The 9,452-nt window shown below is 40.4% G+C and overlaps 1 protein-coding gene across 7 annotated transcripts in view; it reads left to right on the plus strand.

The window, feature by feature from the left end:
- Positions 1-8,407, plus strand: part of uvssa (UV-stimulated scaffold protein A) — a 37,987-nt gene extending 29,580 nt beyond the window's left edge. For 2 of the 7 annotated variants that reach the window (XM_069531740.1, XM_020086448.2), the window contains exons 10-14: positions 173-319; positions 763-946; positions 1,034-1,145; positions 5,918-6,092; positions 6,424-8,407. In XM_069531740.1, coding sequence (XP_069387841.1) covers positions 173-319; positions 763-946; positions 1,034-1,145; positions 5,918-6,092; positions 6,424-6,517 — 712 coding nt within the window. In that variant the 3' untranslated portion in view covers positions 6,518-8,407. The remainder of the gene's footprint in view (positions 1-172; positions 320-762; positions 947-1,033; positions 1,146-5,917; positions 6,093-6,423) is intronic. The other 5 variants (XM_069531741.1, XM_020086456.2, XM_069531742.1 and 2 more) reach the window with 3 other exon arrangements.
- The last annotated feature ends 1,045 nt before the right edge of the window (positions 8,408-9,452 follow it).

Here is a 9,452-nt window from a genome sequence, read left to right on the forward strand (position 1 = left end):
TCTTACTCGTTTGCATTTAACACATACACAAGCTCCATTTGATTTGACAAACACTCTCCCAGTTCCTTTTCAAGCCTGTGTGTGAAATGTCTTGGTTACCTTCAGCTGCACTCACACTATTTTGAAGTTTCTGTATGAAGCTAGTTTAACTCTCCCTCCACTTGTCTTCCCACAGCAGCAGCAGCAGCAGCAGCTCATCAGGTCCCAGTTCATCTCAGTCCAGTTCAGACCAGAAGGCTGTTGATGCTCCTGTGGTTCCATTTGGTTTGGACCTTTACTACTGGGGCCAGGAGCAGCCCAATGCGGGCAAGATCATTAAGTAATTACAGAACACTCATGGAACATATCACTGATAGACACAAAGGTTGCCCTACATGACTGTGCATATCATTGACCTGTTTCATTTTTATCTAAACACATAAATGAGTTTTTTTTTGTAAAAGCTTTATTAGGACATGTGAATGAATGTTAGTTAATGTTTCAACAGAAGAAATTTTATGTCTGCGATGAAATCCCCTCAAAATATCCACTACATTTACTCTCATAGAATTTGATAATAAACCCAGCATCTGGAAACTACATTTCACGCTCTCCTTATTCATGTACTGTCAGCCAGTTTTAAACAGTGTGCTATCCCGTGGATGTTGAATAAAAGAAATTCCATTTTTATACTGTAACAGTTGGTTTCATCATTTTTACATTTTATTGCAGATTACCTATGGCTATGTGTTTTTTGTGATCCTATGTTTTTTCTTTGTGCAGAGCCGCCTCTCAGCATCAGTTCTGGGTGCCCATTGATGTGGAGGAAGAGGTGGAGAATGAGCAGTTGCTGGCAGAGAGCAGGAGCAGATACATCTCCTTTCCAGGAAGCTTCACTCCTGTCAGCCATTACTGTAGAGCTCCACTGGGTAATGGAAAGCTGTGTCAGAGGCAGGACCGGCTCAAGGTAACAAGACAAACACACATTTACATTTGTTTCTGTTTCCTCTAATGGTAACAGTATATGTTTGAGTAAGAACTGTGTTTCTTCTAGTGTCCTTTCCATGGCCGGATCATTCCTCGAGACCAGGAGGGAAGACCCTGCAGGAAGGAGGACCAAGTGAGGGAGGAGCAGGAGGAGAGGAGGAAGAGGATAGAGCAGCCTGGTGAGGAGTGACACACACACAGTAACCATTACTGAACTCTGAAAAATGCTGAAGTATAAGTAAACTGCATCCATACACGCAAAAATATACCTGTTTAAAAGTAAGACCTTTATTCTAGATTTCAGTAGTGAATAACCTTGTACAGCAGTGTTGGACTCTAAGAACTGGTTTTCTTTAGTGGTCAGTTAGTGTAAGCGCTCATTAAAAGTAAAAGGCAACAAACTAGGAACACTAGAAATTAAAAACTAAATCAGTCCACAACAAATACAACAGAACAGTCTGTAGGCTGAAACAAAGAGATCAGCAGTAAATGAAGAGATGCAAGTGTAAACTTCACTTCATGGATGTATTGGGTTTGAATTAAGACCAACTAATACTCAATCAAAGTAACTAATTATTCATTGGAGGGAAAGTAACATGTGTTTAGAATGTGAAACAACAGCAAATAAAATCCTTAAACTCTTGATTCTCACTAAAGCCTTTTCCGGAGCTTCCAGATGTTCTTACAGTCTTCCTCTGTGGATGAGAAAAAGCTTTGGCAATATATGGACTACTAAAGATGTGGTTGACAGCTCTCGAAAAAGTAATCTAAACCTCGAGTTTGTCAAACTACTGATTTCAAAAATTGTCAAAAATGTCCTTTCATACTTAGTAGATATACATCAATATTTTGTTGTACTCAGGGTCTACTTACTAATTTTTTTCAGAGCTTACATCTTTGTATGTACAATTATCATCATCTACTAATTCCAGAAATCTCTGTCTGTCTGTGGGTGGAACACATTTCTCGAAAACCGTTCATCTTATGAGCTTTACTCTCGGCATGTGTATAGTTAAAGGCCCATAGAAGTGCAGTTTTGAATTTCGTGCAATGTAGACATTCAATATTAATACAGTTTCAATGATAGCAGTGCCTTGCAGTTAGTGGGGGTGGCGCAGTGTGCAGACTGAGTTAAACATTACCTTTATTCCCGCCTAAACACTGTAATTAACAAATGCCAGTCGGAAAATACATATTCAGACAGCCAGGGTTTGTGATGTCACAAACCTAAGGAACCAAATCTGTCATGAGCAGATAATTGGGCCCAAGGAAGTGTTGAATATGGCTGAGACAGAGAGACCAAGCACCGAGGCTTGGGGCACCTCGGCTGTGTAAGAATGTCTATCTACGTCATGACACGTTGAAGAAACGCCCTGTAAGATAGGATTCAAACCAAACCAAGAAAGTGCTTAGTCTGAGATTCCTGTGCTGTTGTGTGGTCTGGTAGTGTTGTTGGTTTCATGGCACTGGCTGTTTTGCTGCTGGTCTAAATGCTCAGATCAGTTTGTGATATATTTTCCTTTTTGTGCACTAGTGATATTGTCCATCACAGCTCAGTGTATGTCCAGTCTGAAACAACACACAACAAACAATAATAGTTTGCAAAGACGATAACAGATCAAGTCATCTGTGTGGTCTGTCACGCATTGTTAGGTTAGAAAACGAGAGTCTCTAGTCTGCAAGATGTCCACTCGCCGCGTGCAGTGTCTCGTTAACTGCTGGTCAGCTCTGTGTGTGTGTGTGTGTGTGTGTGTGTGTGTGTGTGTGTGTGTGTGTGTGTGTGTGTGTGTGTGGGTGGAGTGGGGGTGGAGTGGGGGTAGTTGAGTCCAGTGAGTTGTGAAATAGCATCTTTTGTTACAAACAACACTATTGATCCATGAGTCAATCTCACATCTAGTCTCTCTCTCTCTCTCTCTCTCTCTCTCTCACACTTCCACGCGCGCACACACACACAAATCAATCTCACAGAAAAATGGACAGTGGCCTGAGTGAGTTGATGGATGTTTGGCCTCAGCGCCCTCTACCTCTTCGGTCTCACATACACACATCGTATAAATACTGTATACAGTGAGGTTAACCAGTCAATGACAGGACACTGTGCAGGTCAGCTGACACCAGTTACCATAGCAACAGATTAGGAGCCAACATTTGTAATTGATATACATATGTATAAAATATATTTTGCAAATATATTTAAATGTTGTCAATAAACCAAACCAAAGTCAAAGGAACTTGGCGATACTTCAAACCTTTGTCATAGTTAACACTGTGTGGCTTTAGTGTATTGAAATGTGAGGCTTGGAAAAGACTTCTGTTGCTCATTTTGCAAACAATATCTGTTTGACAATCTGCAAACCAGCTACTGCACAGGATCTGAAGACTATGCAAATGACTATGCTACAGACAACTTGTTATTTAAGTAGTCCCAGAAAATCTCCTGACCCTGGAGTGTCAAAGTAACAGGTGTAACCTCTGTCTCTGATCAAAGATGCTCTCTGGTGTTAAATGTGTCTGTCCTCCTTGGTCTCTCTCCAGCTGTCCCTGGTTGATGACCTTTGACCCCCATTCAATCCTTTCCATTGTTTAAATGCACTGTTCTTCTTCCTAAGCATGTGAGTCTAAAACACTCAATCAGCCAGTACTATTATTTATACCAGCTACTAGACACAAGTCAACACATGAAGATGTGCTGCTCCATCACTGCACGTGTCGTACACTGACCTCTTAGCATACAGGATAGCATGTCTCAGTACAATGGTATGAAAGTGTGTGTGTTCTGTACTTATGCCTTTGTGAGGACTTTTAGGCATAGACCCTACAGAGTAAGGACATTATGGCCTTTCTTCACTTTTTTAAAGGGCTGTTTGAGGGTTAAGACTTTGTTTTAGGGTAAGGGTCAGAATTAGGGTAAGGTGCTATGGAATGCATTGTCAATGACTGTCCTCACTAAGGTGTGTGTGTGTGTGTGTGTGTGTGTGTGTGTGTGTGTGTGAGTGTGTGTGTGAGAGAGACTGAGAGTCTGTGTTGGGTCTTTGTTGTCTGCTTATGAAGGTTTGCATCAGAGTTCATGCAGGTGACAGACAGATGCAGGGAATTGATGTTCCGCTACACTGTGCTTCTCTGGATTCATTCTCTGTCCATCTCACACACACATACACTACCGCTGTGCTTAGTGGTGCGTAGCTGAAAGACTGAACAAACCAAAGACCCCAAATGCCTGCTTGTGTGTGCGTGCGTGTTTAGCCAGGAAGTACCAGGCCTAACACACACACACACACACACACACACACACACACACACACACACACACACACAGACCCCAGCTGTAAAGGCTAAAAGGTGTTGACAGAGTGAAGAGCCCTGCTGTAACATGGATTAAATTCAAAAGACTGTCTTTCTCTCATGGGCATCTCTTCTTTCTTGCTCTCTTTCTCTCTCTATCTCTTTCTCGCTTTCTCTCTTTCTTTCTGACACACACACACTATGTAAATGCAGCTGCTCTCCTTTTAGCAGTAATGATTCTCTTAAATACACCAGCTGCTTTTCAATTACTGCTCCCCTGTCTGTGTGTGTGTGTGTGTGTGTGTGTGTGTGTGTGTGTGTGTGTGTGTGTGTGTGTGTGTGTGTGTGTGTGTGTGTGTGTGTGTGTGTGTGTGTGTGTCATGTAATGAGGGATATTTGAAGGTCCAGTCAGACCCAGGGTCAGACGGGCTGATTAATAACCCCACACCCACACTGATCTGGGGTCAGTGTTTTGACAGAGCAGAGAGCCCAGCTTTAATCCCATCACAATCACAGTGTAATTACTTTGCATTACTGCAGGTTTATCTCTAATTCCAGCGCAGGACGTCATTAAGTAGAAGTGTCTCTTCGTTTAGAACATCATTACTCTGCATTACAGCCACTTTTTCTTTATCACCCAGAATTATGACATTACACTTTTCATTAACACCAGAATTGGATCCAAATGGCTCTGTACAACACACTGTTTACTACTTATGGTGTGCAAAACTGGGCAGTATGAGCTCATTTACGCTATCGGCTGCAATTACTTCATTACACTTCTCAGTCAAATGACTTTTTGTGAACGTTTGAGTCTGTAATTGCAGCAGATAGAGAGTAGTTGTTTAATGAAGGATTTAACTATGCACAGATAATGTGAACCTACACAAAGACTTAGTTACATCACTGCTGTTCATTTTTTTTTTATTGTGTGCTTCAGTCTCAAGTTTCATTTTGTCACTAATTTAGAATTACCCTGCGCTCACTCTGACTGATGTCACATAACGAAATGTAACCATTAACATGATAGTGTTTCATTAACTTACCTTTAATAAATGGCAGAATGTGTGTCCCAGTCTGCTGTCACTGCTCATGTCCAATTTTTTTTTTTTACATAAGAGATGTCTACTGCGATTTACACCACGAGTCACATCCACCCATTCATACAGTACTGCTATATATAGCTCTCCTCTGTTTGGGACTCATCAACATGCAGGGCTGGAGGAGCTAGGGATCGAACCTGACCTTCCAATTAGTTGACGACCCGCTCGACATCCTGAGCCGCAACATGTGACGTTAGCAAACGTTACTGGAAAAAACAGATTGTTGGTGAAAGAGCTGCCGTTAAGCACACAGGTACATAGTACATATAGATCAAAGCAGGATGTGGTTTTGCATAGTGGTTTTCTCCGAAGTTTTTTTCGTTTTTCTCTCCTTCCACAGAAAAAGCAGTCTGAGCAAAGGATGTATTATTACCCTCACCTTAACCATCACAACTACATGCCTAACCCTTACCCTGAGCCCATCTGTGCTGTTCTCCTTCATTTGTTTCTTTTGTTTTATGACAATTGTAATGCATTTTGTTAACGGTTCTATTTTCAATGGTGACTTTTTAATCTCAGAAAATTCCAGCATCAGAACTGGAATAAATTTTCTTCCTCTGCTTTAGACTGGCGTGATGCAGAGCTGATGCGAGACATTGAGGCAGCTACAGGAGAAGACCTGGGTTCGCATAAAGTGGGTAAAAAAGGGAAAGGGAAGAAGAAGAAGTTCCCCAACCTCAGTGATCTGAAGCAGAGTGCCAACACATCCCGCTCCAGACTGGAGAAAAAAGTCTTCAACAAGTATGTACTCAAACCCCCTGTTATAGCAGTGGTATAAAAGCTCCAACTATTTTTTGTTTGCCTTCATGTTGTTGACAAGTCCATCGCTGATCAGAGTGTGGGCAGAGGATCAAGTGATCACATGTCTTCATATTATAAATGATTATGGTTCAGATCACATGTTCATGTGTAAATGGAGTGGTGGTGGAACTGAGTGGGGTTTGTTGGTTTGTGTTCCGGTGTAGAATCAGTAGAGGTATGTATACATTTTTCCTGCTGTGGAAAGACGTCTTACTTAATTCTTTCACCTCCCATCTTCCTCTCCTGCCCCCCGTTCTATCTGTCCCTCCAGGAGCAGTATGCGGAGAGTGGCTCAGGTGATGAGTAAAGCTGACGGAAGAAAACATGACAAGTTCTCCAACCAGTTCAACTATGCTCTCAAATGACCTCCAGCCAGTTTCCAATGCCCCTGAATAAAATGACACGGACTGAGGAGTGCTTCTCTTCCATTCTGTTTGTACTGATCCAAAGGAATATCTTAATTCTTAATGTGCAAATGCTTTAAATGAAACTGGTTTCCGAATCAATATCACGTAAAACATATTTAAAACACTTTTTGAACACAACGGTGCAGATGGAATAATTTAACTTGTGTATCAACCTTTTCAGGAAAAGTAATGTGATCATGTATGATCGCATTTTTGTTGATGTGCAGCTTCTGACATATTTAAGATGAATAACTGTTTTATAGTTTTAATATTGCCTTTGTTTCTGCCAAATCCAATTTTCATTTTCTACAACTGACATTTCTACATATACATCTATATTTCTACTTTGTTTCTGCTGTTTTTAACTTATGTGTGATTTTATATTTAATTTGTATTTTGGCAAATAAGCCGTGCAGTACACTCCCTTCCCTCAGCTTTCTGTGTTTGTGTCCTTGTATTGTCCTCCAGTTTAGTGAGGTTAACTCAAGGTTAGTTCAGCACATGACTTACTAAATGTGGATATGCAGCTAGATTACTGATGTGATTTTTTTTGATTAATTATGCAGTTCCCTGTATTTTAATATGACAAAGAAAATCAATTCATTCAGATCAAAAACGATATTTAGTCTTTAAGGTGAGTGAATATAACCAGTTTCCTATGAGCTGTAAGAGGTTTATGTCATCAAATATAAAACCCCTGCAAATCAACTTACATGTTTTGAACACAGGAACACTACCAGAAATACTTCACAGAAAATCAGTCTCTGCACTTAAAGGGATAGTTCACAGAAAAATGAAAATTCACTCATTATCTACTCAGCACTATGCCTGTGGGGGGGTAGGGAGAAGTGTTTGAGTCCACAAAACCCTTTTGAAGTTTCAGGGGTAAACAGTGTTGCAGCCAAATCCAAAAACAATTGAAGTAACTGCGGACTCTTCAAATTTAAATAAAGCAAAATAGAAAAAAGCATAAAATGCCTCCGTACTGCTCCTGTCACTTGGATGACACCAAATTTGACTCGTAATTTACAGAGATGCAAGCTTTTGGGTGTGTGTGTGTGCTGGGTGGCTCCAGGCAGAGGGAACACTACGGACATTTAGACTAAAACTTGGTGTAAATGATGCAGTTTTGTGTGTAATTTGAATGCCAGGGCTTCCAGACACTTGGATGACACAACATTTTCTGTTGTTTTTTTACCTTTGAAGATGTGTTTTGTGAACTATCCCTTTAAGCTACTCATTTAGTATCGGCATTTCCGTAAAGTGGATCTCTTTAATATGCTTAAATTGAGGTCTTACATACCTTGTACGAGTTTAATAAAAACACCAAATAAAGGTTGTCGTCTGTGTAGGAATAGTAAACAACCATGCAGGGCACATCGTGAGTTCATATTAGAGGTGTTTGAAGGAAACCTCAGCTCTGTTATTCACTGGACAGAAATCCAGTGAAATCCTTTTTTGGCAGATTGAGGGTGGTACACACCTCCCTGCAGAATCAAGCTACAGGCTGCTGCAGGGGCAATTGTTTTCCAACCACTTTATCCAGAGAGGCAAAACCTGGTACTAAAGAACAGTAGGAGTCAGGAGTTGAGTCATAGAAGTAGTGTGTGGTAAACATTCAGATTGCTGAAGTTATGGGTGAAAACATGTTCGGTCTCCAGAGGGAAATAAACTGAGCTGTGCCCGTGAACCTGCAACTTTACCCAGGAAGAATGGGAGGAGCCTCATATTTCTGACCGACCACCCACCTGCCATCTAGTTTGTAATTATACAAACGAGTTCAGTTTTTAAATATCTGTTTCCAGTGAAATACATTGTAATAAACTGTGAAAATGATCTAAACCCAAACATGGTTTACACGTCAATCATTTTTACAAATCACAGCTCTCATGTAAATTATGTTTTGTCCAATGTTCCGCCATCAGTGCTTTGATGTGTAAACAAGAACCCAGAACCATCTCTCATAGATGCACTGTATGAATGTGTGTGTAGATGGTAAAAATAACTACTGTAAGGTGCTTTGAGTGGTCATCAAGTCTAGAAAAGACCATTTACTATATGTGTTTCCACAGCAATAACACACACAATAACTTTGCAGTTTTTAATAATTTAGCTGCTCATTGACATGTTTTTTTTTTGTTTTCCTCATAACTATTTTAAAAAATCAGATGAAGCTATGATATTGAATTAACTTGGTTTATATGGAGTTTTTCTAGAAATGTTGTCAGTTTTTAAATGTGATGTTGGACATGTTATTGAAGCATTACAATTGTTGAATTGGTTGAGACTTATAGCTTTAGTGACAAAAAACAAACCTTTCAGAAGTGTCCTGGTTCTGTCACATGTGCCAACTACGCAGGCCGCCATTTAGGAAATGTTGTTATGGGGACACACATGCAAACAAAGTCACACGACATCATCCAGATGTTCATTATATGTCCCTTAGGGACTTCATGAGTTCAAGTCAATGCTAAAGCTATATTAAGTTCTCAGTTGACATGACTGCTGCACTCTCTTATTTCTCCCTGGAATTTCAGGTGAATTCAGTGCATGCCTTGAACTCATGTGAAGCACACTGAATTGTCCCTGTGTTGCTGGACAGAAAAACATGCCTGTTAATGACTGGCTATAATTGTAAATTTCAATCTGATGATATGAGATGTTGCATGTGACATCTGGCATATGGCTAATTGGTGACATTTCGCTGGTGTTTGGAGGGAATTTAATTCAGCTTTCCATGAATAAATTTAAGGAAGCCTCTGAGATTTGACTTTGTGCAGACTGGATGAGCACGATCACTGCTGCTAGCTGTGAGTAGGAGAAGTAGAATTTGTTGAATTTGATTTAAAACAAACTGAGCTGAATCAGATCCAGCAGAACTGAGTCTCTCCTC

Source organism: Paralichthys olivaceus, chromosome 9 (genome assembly GCF_024713975.1).
Source record: "Paralichthys olivaceus isolate ysfri-2021 chromosome 9, ASM2471397v2, whole genome shotgun sequence".
NCBI classification, from domain to species: Eukaryota; Metazoa; Chordata; class Actinopteri; order Pleuronectiformes; family Paralichthyidae; genus Paralichthys; species Paralichthys olivaceus.